We start from the raw sequence: 17,315 nt of genomic DNA on the forward strand, positions 1-17,315 counted from the left end.
CTTTCAAATTCTCCAAAGAATCCCAACACTCCAACTCATAAAATACTCTTAATTCCTAAGCCTCCATAGCTCTTTCCTTAAGAAATTTTCTAAGGATCATTTCTACAAGATCAGGATTATCGCACTTACTTTTGTAAGTTCTTGTCTCTCTAAACTATCTTTCCTTTCTTGGCTAATCTCCTCGGCCCTTTTAGTTGTTATTTCTTCACTCGCAAATTCCAGTCGCCCTTTTTTTTCTTTTTTTCTTTTAGAGTTGTCCAAATGGGTAGATTCGCGAGCCTAGTAAACTCCCCTGCTAAAATAGAAGCCTTTAAAGATAGGTACCACATACCCAAGGGAGTTGGCCTACAGTATTGTTCTATAGAACAAATTGTGTCAAACAAAGAGGAAAAGGAGGTGATTATCCCCATTATAGCTTTCATAGGGGGAGGGATGACTCTTCCGATGGGTAGGATAACACGGGATTACCTCCTCAACCATAGGTTATGCCCTCATCAATGTGCACCTAACATGTTTAGAATTCTAAGCTGTGTCGATGCTCTTAACGAGCATTTCGGATTAGGACTTACCTGGCATGATGTGGTCCACTTATACGAATGCCACTCACAAGCTGATAGAGGGTATTACCTTCAGTCCAGGTCGCCCATTGTCAGGCTTATCTTGTGCCTCCCCAAATCTAACAAGGGGATGAAGGACAATTACCTCATTACTTCGGGGTGTGGCATAATGGTCTCCATTGTCTGGTCCGAGAGGGAGTGCCAGGTGGGATACCTTAGAGTTAGGTTTCCTAGCATGAGACTTAGATTTTGTAGCCCTAACCATATCATTATCTCTCTATCATTTTGCTGTCTTTTGATGAAAGAATTTGATTTTCTAACAGTGTTTTGCATCTCGGCTATATTTGTAGATAAGAATCAAGTCGCTCCTCGGCTCAGCCTTACAAGCATTGCGGCTCTCAACTACTTGCTCCGGTTAGAAATTTTTATGAGCGAGGACCGACAATTGCGGACTGTCCATTTAATCCTAGATTTTGAGCCTATTTTGAAGATTTTTCAAGAGGTCAGCCACGCTATTAGAGCTGGTGATCCTCGAATAAATTGCATTGACGTGTCAAGGCCAGATTTCCTGGCCTGAGAGGACCTTCCCTCAGTCATACTACCAGCTCATCAAATCCTTCCTCCGTTTGTAATACCATTACAACAAGTGCCTTTTGGAGCAACAGCTGCAGTAGAAGAGGAAATTGCCTCCTCGCACTTGTCTTTGGAAGAAGAGATAGACCAGTTTCATTTTGAAGGGGAGGAAGGAGTACCAGAGAAGCCTGTGGAGCTCTTGGATTCCGAAACTGAGTCTGACAAACTTTCCTTTGCTTGCCCACCAAAGTTAGTTGTTACTCAGATTGATTCAAGCTCAGAGGAAGAGGAAGGAATGGATTCGAAGAAAAGACCTAGCTTGAGAGGTTTGATAGCCAACAGGAATAAAGGGGGAACCTTAAAAGACGTCCCCCAGACCTTGGCTCCTGCCAATCTTCCCCCTCCTCCTCCTCCTCCTACTAAGCTCGAATTGCCAGCCAATCCCAATTTAAAGAAAAAGAGAACAAGTCAAGACTTAAAGAAAGGTGAGGTGGCCCCTTAGAAGGGTTCCACACAATAAAAGACAACCAAGGATCCCAAGGACAAGAGGGCTTCCTCAGTGGATAGTAGGGATGAGGTTGAGGTATGCTGGCAGCAGCGCACATGGGCTCCTCAAATCGAGCTGGATGGGGTGCCCATCCCCTAGGATGCTTCTATCTGGGAGTCCCAGCGAGGGCATGCCAATCAACTAGCTCAAGCCTTAGAGCAACCCCTTCTCCTCCCTAGGGATATGGAGGCTCTACAGTGCACAAGGTAGCCTGATCTATTCATGTCACTGAAAAGAGATCTCGCCATGGTAAACTATCTTTCCCCCTTTAAATGTTAAGAATCTCTTCCTCTCATCATCATCATCGCCATTTTCATTTTCATTTCCTTTGTCATTTTTATACAGGTCACTCAGCAAGCTTATGTGGTCGAGAAATGGGTCTAAAATGCCTATAATAAAACTAAAGCTGAGAACCATTCTCAGCGCGAGGTGGAGAAGGCTCTTGGAGCCTTGAAGGAGGAGCACACGACGTTGGGTAATAAGTTGAAAGAGATGGACAATGATCGTAACAGTGCCCTGGTCGGTCTGAAGAATGCCGAAACCTAAGTCGAGGATTAGCGTAAACAGCTTTACACCACAGAGATAAACTTGGCCACCCAGAAACAGTTAGTTCTGGACCTTAGGGCCAAGTTGCAAAGGGTCAAGGATGCAGCCAAAGAGGCAGCTTGGGTGGCCAAGGAAGCTACTGATGCTGCAGTGATCGCTTCTTACAAGTGCGGGGTGGAAGAGACGGAAAAAAGGCTGGCCTAGGAGGTAGCCGAAGTGTGTAGGGACAACTGCACCGAGTCTTGGATGGAGGCACTCAACAGTGCGGGGGTCCCTGCTGACTCCAAGCTGAGGAAGGCTGAGAGTGTATTCTTCCCTAAACATATCCAAGAAGTTCCAGTTGACCTCCCTTCGACTACTGTTTTATCCCTTCCTCCTCCTAAGCCAGTCTTCAACACCCAAGACCTTGCTTAGAATGCTAAGATCTCCCCAAGAGTAGTTGGGAAGGGTAAGGAGGTCCTACCCTCGGCCAAAGATATTCCCTCTGAGGATACCCTTTCCATCAAGGATATGGTCTCCCAAGCCAAGGCAGCTGAGTCCAAGTCTGATACTAGAGATGCCAAGCTCAAGGACATTAATCCCAAGAAAGGCTCTCAACTTGCACAAAAGTAGTTGTAGGATCTTTCTTTTTCATTGTGATCGCATTGTTTTTTTTTTTTTTTTTTTTTTTATGTCCTGGGTTCTGCCACTGTATGTAATGTAACTACTTTTGACTAATGAATGGGCTTTTCTCTCAATCTCTCGTGTCTTTGCTTTTCATACTTTTGAGCTTATTGTTATTATGAATAAACTTGACCTGTTGCCACTTTAGTTTTAACAAACAATGACAACAATATCCTACGACTAGTGTAAGTAATTTGACTAAGTGCCAACAATGAATCATTTACTCTACATTTACACTGTGAGTTGCCTCTTCTGTAATGAGGGTCGAACCAAATAAAGATAAGTAATAAACTCGTACATGGATGAATAATTATGGATTTTAGCTTACCTAGGACCACCAACCCGAAGAGTTGGTTGTAACCTTTAGATCTATGTTGACGCCTAATGATTGAGTCTTAGTTTAAACACTTATAAAAGTTGTCATTTTTGTTAACCTCCCACATCATCTGGTCCGAGGACTTCAGGCATGATTGAGTTTCAGTCTAAACATTTATAAAAGTTGTCATTTGTGTTAACCTCCCCGCATCATCTGGTCCGAGGACTTCAGGCATGATTGAGTTTCAGTTTAAACACCTATAAAAGTTGTCATTTGTGTTAACCTCCCCACATCATCTGGTCCGAGGACTTTAAGCATGATTGAGTTTCAGTTTAAACACTTATAAAGATTGAATAACGAGAAATATAATGCCTTTAATAAATGTACGTATTGACAAAAGAGACTTTCATTAATAGTAATACCTCTTCAGGTTGTTTACATTCCACGGGCGTGGTATTACATGTTCATCTAAATCTTCTAGAAAATATGCTTCTATTCCAGCCACTGAGGTGATGCGATATAGTCCTTCCCAATTGGGTCCTAGCTTTCCCCATGCCGGGTTCTTTGTAGTACCCAGGACCTTTTTCAACACCAGATCGTCAGGTGCTAATGGTCTCAACTTTACATTGGCATCATAATCCTGCTTAAGTTTTTGGTAGTATGCCAATTGAACCATTGCGTTTTCCCTTTTCTCTTCAATTAGGTCTAAGCACTTCTCTAGTAGCCTATTGTTACTGCTCGGATTGAATGAGCTGGTCCTTAACGTTGGGAAGCCAGTTTCTAGAGGGATAACAGCCTCAGTTCCATAAGTCATCGAGAAGGGGGTTTCTTTGGTGGATTTGCGAGGCGTGGTTCAGTATGTCCAGAGGATGTGCGGCGGTTCTTCCACCCATTTTTTCTTTGCATCATCCAACCTCTTCTTGAGTCCATTTACTATGACCTTGTTGACAGCCTCGGCTTGTCCATTCCCTTGGGAATAAGCTGGGGTGGAATACCTATTCGTAATTCCCAACTCATAGCAATATCTTCTGAAAGATTTGCTATCAAACTGAAGGCCGTTGTCCGAGATGAGGGCATGAGGGACCAAAAACCGGGTGACAATGTTTTTCCAAACAAACTTCTTAGCGTCCACGTCCCTGATATTTGCCAGGGGCTCGATCTCCACCCACTTGGTGAAGTAGTTTGTGTTGACTAGCAAATATCTTTTGTTTCCTACTGCTTTGGAGAAAAGGCCTAGAATGTTTAAGCCCCATTGTACGAACGGCTAAGGGCTAGACAAGGGGTTAAGGACTCCTCCTAGTTGGTGTATGTTTGGCGTGAACCTTTGACATTGGTTACACTTTCTTACATATTCTTGTGCTTCCTTTTGCATATTCAGCCACCAGTGGCTTTGAGTGATGGTTCTGTGTGCCAAAGATCTACCTCCAGTGTGGTTTTTGCAAATCCCCTCATGTAACTCTTTAAGGAGTAATTTTGTTACCTCGGGGTGTATGCATAGTAGGTATAGCCTAAAAAAGGACCGTTTGTACAATTTTTGATCCTCGAACAGCCAGAACCAAGGAGCTTTTCTTTGCACTTTGTCAGCCTCAGACTTCTCTTCTGGCACGGTATCCTTTTTTAAGAACAATATAATGGGGTCTATCCAACTAGGCCCCATTCTAACTTGGTGGACACGAACCGCCTCTCTGTACATTTCGACGTGCTTGCACAAGTCTTCTGCAAGGATGACACGAGGTAAACTTTGTGCTGAAGAGGTTGCAAGTGTGGCCAGGGAATCAGTATGGGTATTTCCACTCTTAGGAATATGTAACAGATTGAAGGATTCAAAGCCTGACTGCAGGTGTCTAACCTGGTTCAAGTACCCCTGCATTCTCTCATCCCTCGCTTCAAACTCCCCTTTCACTTGGCCGATGACCAATCTAGAGTCCGAGAATATCTTTATTGCCTTTTCGCCCATTCTTCGAACCATGGCCATTCCTATCAACAGAGCCTCATACTCAGCTTCGTTATTAGTGGCTGAGAATCCCAATCTTAATGATTTCTAGATGGTGATCCTTTCGGGGGATACTAATACTAACCCCAGTCCAGAACCTTTCTGATTTGTTGCACCATCAACGTACACTTCCTAAGTTAGGGGGCCCTTTTTTAACGGGGATTCAAGAAACTCGCCTACCAGATTCGCGAGGACTTATCCCTTGATAGAGGTGCGAGGCATGTATTTGATGTTGAAATCCCTCAGGATCGTGGCCCATCTAGCAATTTTCCCTGTGTAGTCAATGCTCCAGAGTAGAGCACTGAGTGGAAGTTGAGTTAGGATAATAATCGTGTGTGCCTGAAAGTAATGAGGGAGTTTGCATGTGGCGTGTACCATCACCAGAATAGCTTTTTCCAACGGTAGATAATGGATCTCGGCCTCATGTAGTGACCTGCTCACATAATAAACTGGCATTTGTATGCCATTGTCAACTCATATCAGGACCAGGCTTACGTTATGAGGGGCCACAACAATATAAGCAAACAAAACTTCGTCAGCCTTAGTGCTGGACATGATAGGAGGCCGAGAGAGATAATCCTTAATCTGTTGGAAGGCCAAGGCACACTCCTCGGTCCATTTGAACCCCTTCCATTTATTCATCAGTAGGAAGAAAGGTCAGCATCTATCCATTGACTGAGAGATAAACCGATTCAAGGCAGCAGTCATTCCGGTTAGTTTCTGGACTTCCTTGGGATTCTGAGGTGGTCGTAAACTATTGATTGCTTCAATATGGTCGGGGTTAACTTCAATTCCCCTATGGGTTACCATGTAGCCCAAAAATTTGCCTGATCCCACACCAAAGGAACACTTGGAAGCGTTGAGGCGTAGCTTGTGTTTCCTCAGAACTTCGAATATATTTCCGAGATCTCCCAAGTGCTCGGACACTACCTTGCTTTTTACCACCATGTTGTTTATATAGACCTCAATGCTCTTGCCCAACTGCGGCTCGAACATCCTAGTTATCATCCTTTGATAGGTAGACCCCGCATTCTTCAAACAGAACGACATCACTTTGTAGTGGTAATTTCCTGTGGGTGTGACGAAAACCGTCTTCTCCTGATCACTCAGGGCTGGTGGTATTTAGTGGTACCCCTGAAAGGTGTTTAAGAAGCTCATCCGTGGATGGCCTACGGTTGCATCCACCAGCTGGTCTATCTTAGGCATAGGGAAAGGATCCTTTCGGTAAGCTCTATTCATAACTGTGAAGTCCATACACACTCACCACTTCTCACTCTTCTTCTTCACCACCACGGTATTGGCCAACTACTCAGGTTAAAATACCTCCTTGATATCCCCTGCCTGCTTTAGTTTCTTCATCTTATCTCTGACAGCATCAGAGTGTTCCCTTGATGAGCACCGAGAAAGTTGCCTCTTGGGAGTGGCGGACGGATTAACATTTAAATGATGACAAATGAAGTTTGGGTCCACCCCTGGGGCTTCGTAAGCACTCCATGCGAAGACATCTACGTTTCTTTTAAGAAACTCTACCAGCTCTTCCTTCTCTTGAGGAGGTAGCTATGCCCCAATCTGAAATAATTTCTCCAGATCGTTACCAATAATAACCTTCACCAAATCCTCACATTTCGCTTCCTCGGATGACCCATTGACGAATGACGTTGGAGCCTTTAATTGCAATAAGGCCCCTTCGACGTGGGTCGAGGACTCGGCCTCGGGCTGATGTCAAATGGTGGCCATGATGCATTGCTTAGCCATGAATTGATTTCCCAAGATCTCCTTAACCTGGCCCCTGGATGGGTACTTTACCTTCTGGTGTAGGGTCGAAGAAACGGCTCCTACGGCATGAAGCCAAGGCCTGGCCACAATGGGTGTGTAGGGTGAATAAGCGTCCACCACGATTAAGTCCTTGGGTTTTAAGTTCAACCCCTTATACAGGTCGGGGTACATTATCTCGATACCACTGCCTTAGTCCACCATCACCCTCTTCACATCATATCCTCTAATCCTGAGGGTAATTACCAAAGCATCATCGTAAGGTTGGATGGTTTCGATTTTATCCTCGTTTGAGAAGCCCAAAATCGGTTGGATTTCGCATTCTTCAAACAGAACGGCATCACTTTCTAATGGTAAGTTCTTGTGGGTGTGACGAAAACTGTCTTCACCTGATCACTCAGGGTTGGTGGTATTTAGTGGTACCCCTGAAAGGCGTCTAAGAAGCTCATCCGAGGATGGCCTACGGTTACATCCACCAGCTGGTCTATCTTATGCATAGGGAAAGGATCCTTTGGGCAAGCTCTATTCATATCTGTGAAGTCCATACACACTCACCACTTCTCACTCTTCTTCTTCACCACCACGGTATTGGCCAACCACTCAGGATAAAATACCTCCTTGATATCCCCTGCCTGCTTTAGTTTCTTCACCTCATCTCTGACAACATTAGAGTGTTCCCTTAATGAGCACCGAGAAGGTTGCCTCTTGGGAGTGGCAGACGGATTAACATGTAAATGATGACAAATGAAGTTTGGGTCCACCCCTGGGGCTTCGTAAGCACTCCACGCGAAGACATCTACGTTTCTTTTAAGAAACTCTACCAGCTCTTCCTTCTCTTGAGGAGGTAGCTGTGCCCCAATCTGAAAGAATTTCTCCAGATCGTTACCAATAACACCTTTCACAAAATCCTCACATTTCGCTTCCTCGGATGACCCATTGACGAATGACGCTGGAGCCTTTAATTGCTATAAGACCCCTTCGGCGCAGGCCGAGGACTCGGCCTCGGGCTGATGTCGAATGGCGGCCATGATACATTGCTTAGCCACGAATTGATTTCCCAGGATCTCCTTAACCTGGCCCCTGGATGGGTACTTTACCTTCTGGTGCAGAGTCGAAGAAACGTCTCCTACAGCATGAAGCCAAGGCCTGGCCACAATGGGTGTGTAGGGTGAATAAGCCACAGACATTGTAGGGTGAATAAACCCTACGGTTGGATTTCTAGTCTAGCCTTCTTTGGCTTTCGATTAGCGCCCTCGGCAAGTAGCCAAGCCACAGACATAGCTTTGGAAGGGCGAGACCCAGTTCTCCCTGGAGCCGCGAAGATGATATTTATCATTCCCAAGGGAGGCCTCAAAGAATCATCTCTCTGGGATTCTGAGTTTGCCTGGCCCTCCTGACCATTGGAGCGGTGCAAGAGTTGCTTTAACTTTCCTTCATGGACGAGCTGGTCCAAGTGGTCCCACAAACTTTTGCAATCTTCTGTGGTGTGACCATGGTTTTGATGATATTGGCAATAGAGGTTGTGATTGCATCTTTTGGGGTTTCCCGTAATTTTATTTGGCTATTTAAAGAATGACTCATTTCTAATCTTCTTTAGAACTTGATGCACTGGCTCTCGGAATACAGCATTGACCGCCTAAGGATTAGCAGATCCTAACTGCCTGGCAGAGTCCCTCCTTGGCCAGTTGTTATTGTATCGGTTCGACCTGAAATCCCTCCTCTCTTGAGGGATAATCTTCTCTTTTCCTTTACCTTGCTACTGGTCTTCCTCGACTCTTTTATACTTATCAATTCGGTCCATGAGCTGGTGTACACTAGTGACATGTTTGTGAGTATGAGATTTCCTCCTACTGTGCTCGGCCGGAAGGCCAAGCTTGAAGGTACTGATGGCCACATCATCAAAGTCACCATCTATTTCATTGAACATCTAATAGTATCTATTCGAATACGCTTTTAGAGTCTCTCCCTCTCGCATGTTTAAGGACAGTAAGGAGGCCAAGGGCCGAGAAGCCCTGCTGCAGGTGACAAAGTGGGAACAAAACACCTGGGTGAGCTCCTTAAAGGAACTTATGGAATCTGCCTTCAGGCTATCAAATCACCTCATAGCAACAGGTCCCAGACTGGATGGGAAAACCTTGCACATCAAGGCTTTGTCTCTGGAATGGACAACCATTTTTTGATTGAAGTGGCTCACATGCTCCACGGGGTCTGTTTTATCGTTGTACATGGTGAAAGTAGGCTGAGTGAATCATCGAGGAAGTCTAGCCCCCTTGATTTTGCACGTGAAGGGTGGCTTGGAGATCTGGTCCAAGGCCCTGCTTACAGTATCGTTTCCTATGCCTTTGTGAGGCGGGCTTCTGACCCTACGTTCACAATGGTGTTTCTCTTCGTAGGAGAAAGACTCGTTGGGCGGGGTTCAAGATCTTCGCCTGTAACTGACATCCCTTTCGTCATCAGAAGAAACGTCAAAGTTAGAGGGAGTTTGCCTTCACCGTGCATGGCGTAGTTCCCTCTTTAGTCGGTTAATTTCCAACTGCATGGCCTTGTTACTCTTTGCGAGGGAGACATGGCTTCCTTCTTAAGGTTGACTCCTGTCAGTATGTGTGCTATGCATGCTTCCTTCGCGATCACCTCTCCGTTCGAGGTTGACAAAGGGGTCGCTATGCTTGGATCCCAAGGACTCTGCTTGGTGTGGACCTGAGCCTACCATAGTTAACCACTGCACTCACTATCGCACAAGCTCGTCCCACAGACGGCACCAATTGTAAGGACCCAATTTGAACTCTAGGCCTAAAAGGAGTATGGACTTAAGCCTAAATAGCCCAAAGCAATAAATTTGTAGAGAGCGGGTTGAAGAACTGGGCTTTAGTGAATTAGGCAACAAGCTAATAGATTTTTGTGATGAAGAAAAAAGGATAATAGACGTTTACTAGAGAAAAAATGTCCTTGGCCAAATCTGAGAAGACTGATTCTAGTATATTGCTTTTGAGATTTGATTACAAGTTTGGTTCTAGACTACTATAGTGTTTCTCTCTTGATTTTCCGATCCTTTTTCTTCAGGGGTCTCCCACATTATATATCTCCTCCCTGGTGATCTTAACCCTTTATTTGTCAATTGTCTAAGCCACTACTCTAGTACTCGTCCCATCAGACACCTCTTTTGGCTCTCTATGAGTTGTGATGGCTAAGGAAACACTGTTCAGGGGTCTTCTCTACATAAATGCGGCCAGAAAAATAGTTGCAGTGCATTTAATGCGGGGGTAGCACCTTTTCCTTGGATATTTTTGGGTTTCTTTCCTTCTTGTGTGTTTATGAGACATGCTTCTGACACTGGTGCCTCTATTGAGGTCATTTTCGTCGCTAGAATATCTATTGGAGCAATGTTTGTCATGGCCGAGGAGGTATTACTCCTCAGACTGCAATGTTTGTCATGGCCGAGGAGGTATTACTCCTAGGATTGCTTTTTTACTCATTTCTTACTCATGAGGCACTGAGCTGGAATCCCTCAACTATTTGTCTCTCCTCGGATGTGCCAACGTCCTCGAATAAGGCTCAAGGCCCAATATACCGTTTTGGGCCTTGCCCCTACAAAAGCTTTATTAAAACATTTTTAATATGATTTTTTAACAGTTATTCTAAAAGCATCCATTAACATAGCCCAAGTCACCCTTAGCTAGTTAATTAGCAGCCATGTGTGTCTCTTTTTTAAACCATTATAACCACGTCTTTGCATGGGAGTTTTGACTCACCAAACCTTTCATATCACTAATTAAATGGCAGAACTTCCGAGTTGATTGGTGAGCAGTAACCATCACGCTGTCTATCATCGATTTAGCATCCCTTTCATTTGTAGCAAATCTGGTGCCTTCATATATGGAGCAAACACTAATGCTCATCTCAATGCAAGAGCCTTAGCAATAGCTCATAGCTGTAGAACAAGTAGAAGAGCATTGCACTCAAAGCCTTTTGAGCTGGAATCTGCTATTTCTTGCTATAACTGCTGTGAATAGCTGTTTCTCTCCCCCAAGCTGCATCGAAGTTAACTAATTTGTGCTATTAGCTAGGGATAACTCATGTGTAATATTTTGGAATAGATCATGCGCCTTTAAAAAAGAGTGAGACGAAAAGTGTCCTGAAGACTTGGGAAATTTCAATCTAGTTATTGGGAAATGCTAACAAATGCCCTTAGGGTAATGGTTAACGTACAATCCATTTAAAGAAAGTTTATATGGGAAAAGAAAAAAAAAAAGCAATTAATGTTTCGATAGTTTTTTCCATTTCCCATAAAAGTAGTGTCAAAACTTTTATAAAATAGATTGTTAACCATTACCCTAAGGGCACTCGTTAGTATGACCATTTTAGGATTTTGTTATATATATATATATATATATATTGCTTCCCTATATATAGGGAAGCACTGTTCATTTCTTAAACCATTATTTTATATCATTTTCTGTGTTTTTTGGTAACTAAAATAAGGGTCAGACTTGGGTTCAGTTTCTAGTGGCATTGGACCCATTGAGATGGTGATATGTGTCCATTTTTGGATACATGTCATCATCTGATCGGGTCCAGTGCATTGGATGCACTGGACCTAAGCTAAGTTCCTAAATGTGCCACTTGTGACTCTTCTTTTGGAATGCACTGAACCTAAACTAAGTTCCTAAATGTGTCACTTGTGACTCTTCTTTTGGCCAACAATGAAGCTATTTATGTGGCCATAGCAGTCATCCTAGCTCCTTTTATTGTCTCTCGCTGACTCTTCTTGCGTTTTCTTCCATGTCAAGTATGGTCTTTTGTCCATCCAATCCGATCTAACTTGGCCATATTATTTTTCCCTAATGATATTGTATTCCAAACTTAATTAATGTGTCATCGAATTTTTACTTTGAGTTTAAGAAAAGGTGTTAAAGATTTCGAGGTCCAATTAATATGGGAAATAATGTCTGTTTTTTAAAACAATGAATTTGGATTATGGAAGAATTGATTTAGGTCTTAACTTTCGCTAACAGAACTTATGGAAGAAATAGCAAGTGTGAAATAGGCAAACCCCACTTTAAGGAGGACTGGACCATATATAAACAACATTGGCAATTGCTCACCAATATATATATATATATATATATATTCTTGCCATATATATATGACATTGCATATGACAATGATCAAGATGTGAAAGTTTTTGTCCCTAAATAATTCTCATTTTTTGTGTAAAGTTGAATTTATTCAACTATGTGTTGGCTTTATTTCATGTCAAATTTGCTTGTAATTTAGCATTTAAAAACCCTGTATTTAGGTGGGAATAATGTAAGGGTTGTGTGTGAGAGAGTGTGAAAATTTGATCGGGAGTGTGCAACAAGAAGTGACTCATGACTGACTCGCGAGTGGTGACTTGCCAAAATGTAGCACACGTGTGAAGCATGTAGGAAGTTGAAGGGTCAGGATAGCTGGATCACTATAGGAAAAAAAGTACAGTCTGGCCAGTCTTGTAATTGGCAATTAGAACTCGCGACTCATCCCAGTCGCGAAGTGAATCGCCAGTGCACCTGTTTTGCTGAAAACTAACTTTTCACATTCCATCTCATACCCTACTATAAATACCCATATACCCAGGAAATGTAAAGAGCTTCCAGAGATACTTTTGAGAGAGAAACCCTAGAGAAAAACAAGATTGATTCATCCACAATCTTATACATTTGATTCTCCAAATTACTCTACTCTCACTCTCTCCATTGTCATACCCATGAGAGGATTATAAACCAAATCCTTACCTCGCCCAATTCATAGTAGTGAGAAGGTTCTTGGTGTTTGGGAAGCAGTTCAAGAGAGAACTAATTCATATTGGTTGATGCAATGGGTTAATTGTGGGATTCGGTAAGTTAGAGAAGACACGGTTTGGCATAACCTTGTTTGAGCAAGAAGCTTGAAAGGCTTAGGTGCATCGGGTAAATTAGGATTACAGGGCCTATTGCTATTCATGTATTCCAATTGATTTTCTAGTGGATCATTTGCCACTTAGAGGGTGGTGGAGAGGTTTTTCGCTGAGTTTTTCGGTTTCTTCTTCGATAACATGTCTCGGTGTTATCTTGTGTTTGCATCACTCTATCCCTTAATCTTTGCTTTTAATTACTGCTGAGTTGTGATTCAAATAGGGCTTAGAGTAGTTTGATAATTTGGGTATCGCTTATATTTCATATTTTGCACATATATTGTTTGAATATAAGCTTGTATTGGATAATTTGTTTTTTGGGGGTCTAAACATTCACAAGTGTTTTATACACAAAGTGAGTTTTCATTTTGTTTGTTTCTCTGTTTTTTTCCTCTTATGCTGCTTCGCTTCTTCTTTTGCTGAAATGTGTACTATAGCTTTAGCCATCAGCCATGTGCTCTTTCATAATCTTTGCGTTGTTTTAGTTATTTGCAGTAAATAAATAAACGGAGGACTATTTGAAAAAGAAGAGAAAAAAGTGGGGGACCGGAGGGGAGGTGTCTCACTCATGTCAGATCATCGGATCCCTTACCGTTTTGTTACTTTCTTTGTTTATTTGCTCCCATTCATAGCATGCCGGCGGTATGATATATAATAGGTCTACAGTTTTCAATGTAACAATATTATGAGGATAATGGTATTTGCATATAATATTTTGTGCACAAAAAAGGATTAACTCACCTTTACAATTGATGTTATTATGATAATATTCTTAGATGTGATCGCATCATTATAAGAATAAATTTTGTGCACAATTTTCGTGGATGAGTTATGTGCATGGATCATGTTCTTTATATCAAAATAGAACCTATCTTTTTCCCCCCTTAATAAATAGGCAATACCTTTCATTTTCAGATAAATTATTTCTTGAATACCCCTGATTTAGTTTAATCATATACATAATAATATTTTCTAAATCTTATCTATATAATATTTGAATCCTTTTGTTTTTCTGAGTATACAAATTATTACTTGTGAAAGATAATATCTAACATCCTAAGTTTATATTTAGGCCCCAATTACCAATTTTACGGCCAAAACACTTTTAAGCTTAATCTAACAATTAATGTCAAATATAAGTGATTAAGCAAATTTCATTGTATGCATATTCAAATAGCAATTAATGAATATAAAGCAATAAAAAGTGTGGAATAATAAATGAGCAAATCACACGAAAACACCAAAATGTGTTTTCAAAGAGGAAACTGGAGCTTCTGGCTAAAAATCTCTTTGTGGCACCATCACTAAATCTCCACTAGTGAATAGTTGTAGTACATGATTGAATAAAGATCCTTCAAGCCTAAACCTTTCTTAATACTTGTGCCTTCTAAGTTCCAATTAGCAATCGACTTCTCGAATTCTTTTCTTTACCATGCATCATAGTCCATGTGTTGTGTGGCCAATAGCAAACCACCAAGACTTCTTGGATTTGTGGTGTTGCTACTCGATCCAGTGTTTCCCAGCACCAATAACTTAAGGTATATCACTCAAAGGAGTGTTTGGGAAATCACCTCTCAAGATATGAACATGGTGAGAGGGAAAGAGAAAGAAAAACTATGGATTCTCTCAAGGAATGAATGAGTTTTCTCCCTCAAAGGCATGAGCACAGTAAGCTCTCACATAATTCACAATCTACTCTTTTAGGTTTTCTCACATTGTTCTTGCTAATTGGAATATGTTAGGGTTGGTACAAAATGAGGCGGGTTAGGATAAGACTAAGAAGCTAAAATTCTATCCTCTAGCAAGTCGCGAATGTGACTAGGTCACAAGTAGGTCATGGCAAGATAATAATAATAATAAAAACTCTTACTTTTACGATATGTGTGCAATTCATGAACAACTCTCATAAACACTTATATTTGTGAAGTGACCATCATGCCAAGGTGTGCGTTGGTTACTTTATAACTTGAATACCTTTAAATTTGATCATATAATAATAGTTTTTTGAAAGCTTATCTAGCTGATATCTATATCTTTTTTATTCTATTCTACATATTTTAGAAGGTTTAGTTTCATCCCTCCGTCTCTTTATCAACTACAATCCTACAAGGCAAGCCTACAAGTCAACACGCCGCAATTATACTTGTGAAGTGACTATTATGTCATAGTGTGCATTGGTTACTTTATGGCTTGAATACCATTAAATTTGATCATATAATAATAGTTTACTAAAAAAAAATAATAATAATAATAGATTTTTTCAAAGCTTATCCAGCTGATATTTGTATCCTTTAATTTATTCTACTCTGCATATTTTAGAAGGTTTGGTTTCATCCCTCCACCTCAATATCAACTACAATTCTACAAGGCAAGCCTACAAGCCAACACGCCCAGACATCTTCTGAATTATTCCCCTTCTTTTGTACTTTTAGACACGTATACTTTATTCTGTATCATATCTTTTACTTCCTCTAGGCAATTTACTAGATTTCTTTCATTCTCTCAACCCTTATTCTTTTCCATTCAAACTCTCTTCCTCACTCTTAATAGAAACCATGGTCCAAGGTCCCCAGAAACAAGCTAAAATCACCACTTTTGAATCTGAAGGTCAGTGTCCCAACTCTTCCTTTTTCCAATTCTTATGCATTTTATATACGTTTTCTATAATGGGACGTTTTTTTTTTTTTTTTTTTTGGGATCTTTTCAATTAAACCATTTAAACCTTAATTGTTTTGTTTATTTGTGGCAGAGGTTAGTAGTATTAAATGGGAGTTTATAAGCATGACTGAACAAGAAGAAGATCTTGTCTATAGAATGTATAGACTTGTTGGACAGAGGTAAGTTCACCACAAAACTATCATTAGAGCCATTTCAAAGTTCTTGTTATTTTTCATATCAAAATCCTAGTGGTTACAGCAATAAGTTTTATATTCTTAACAATTGCTAAGCTAGTATATAGCTATTTTAAGATGTTTTTACTTCTAGTTTTTTTAACTTATTAATTTGTTCATATATAGTTTTGAAAATATTGCTTTTTCCTAAGTACAAATTGTACTTTTATCAATTTCCTTTTTTTTTTTTTTTTTTTTTTTTGGTGTGTGTGGCTGAATTAACATCATTAGTAATATTGATGTACAGAAGTACAAGGATAATGCCCAGGTTCATCTCCATATGAAGACATAAAAGCTTTCTATTTTGGGCCTAACTGGGTTAGTGATAATAAGCACTATGTCTGTCATATCTCTTTCACACTGTATGGCATTTAAATTGGGAATACTTCTAGTGCCACACCCAAAACCACAACTTTGCCCAATTTTTTTTTTAAATTGGGGAGATATGGTTCGCCGTTAATCATTGAATTGGGTTCCATAATATACAAACTCTTCTTTTTTGGGCTAAACCAATAACGGTAATAGACAACTCGCAGACAGAAAATTGAGAGGCTAGTGAATTTTGACATATTAGTAAAAACATCTTTTTTTATTGTCTTCTTTCTAAAAATCTTCATTGAAAAAAAACTATAGTGTCTTTAACCATAGACCAAGAGGCAAGATCCATTCCATGCATGGCCAATAATTTTTTCTTATTCAATTTAATACTGTATTACATGGGCATGAGTCAGTCTATATATAAAAGAAGTGTTTTGTACTGAGTAGAAGTAACATGCTAACATGTGATTTTTGACTACTAAATGTGGAACACCCAAGAAGGCTTAGTAGCTGCTTCTGCAGCACAGAATTTTCCAATGACATATAAAACCAATGCCTAAAATTTATTGTTATTGCTATTTTTGTGAGTCTTTTGGTGCAAAAATAAAAATTAATTATAGGTTGTTCTCTAAATGTATATAGTTACTTTGTCCTTCTTCTTTGCAGCGTTTAATTTACAAATCTCAGCGCTGCTTATTGTGGTTGGTATTCTTAGCATATTGGTTTTGTTTTAGTCAACTCTAACGAGAAAATAAGAAACCAAAGATCCAAAACTACTTGTTTTAAGGGAATTATTATTATTTTTACACCAAAATTGTCCATTTTCGCAATATATATATATATATATATTAATTCTATCACATGGGAATGAGAGAGGGCACACCCTTTTGTTTAATCAACTCAATTTTGATCATTGTCAATCGTATATAAGACATGAATGCTCAAAATCTAGGACATGTTCCTGCAATAAAAAAGGGGAATACCAAGAGAATCAAATAACACACCGTGTATATGTTTCAGATATCATTCGCACACCAAGGAGACTATATTGAATACACAGTTCAACCTACATTAATAGTTCCCATCTTCAATTCAACCTAGCCTAGACTAAGAAAACTTCTTATAGACATGATGGAGGAGATGCCTAAGTGGTGGCTTTACCTGCTCTTATAATATGTACCTAGCTCGTGTATATATATACTGGTTGAG

At 40.6% G+C, this 17,315-nt stretch overlaps 1 protein-coding gene across 1 annotated transcript in view; it reads left to right on the top strand.

Moving 5' to 3' along the window:
* Positions 1-15,260: 15,260 nt before the first annotated feature.
* Positions 15,261-17,315, top strand: part of LOC112011867 (transcription factor TRY-like) — a 9,740-nt gene continuing 7,685 nt past the window's right edge. Inside the window, exons 1-2 of the mRNA XM_065782154.1 lie at positions 15,261-15,504; positions 15,647-15,734. Coding sequence (XP_065638226.1) covers positions 15,453-15,504; positions 15,647-15,734 — 140 coding nt within the window. The 5' untranslated portion in view covers positions 15,261-15,452. The remainder of the gene's footprint in view (positions 15,505-15,646; positions 15,735-17,315) is intronic.

This window comes from Quercus suber, unplaced genomic scaffold (assembly GCF_002906115.3).
Source record: "Quercus suber isolate HL8 unplaced genomic scaffold, Cork oak 2.0 scaffold_291, whole genome shotgun sequence".
In the NCBI taxonomy this organism is placed as follows: domain Eukaryota; kingdom Viridiplantae; phylum Streptophyta; class Magnoliopsida; order Fagales; family Fagaceae; genus Quercus; species Quercus suber.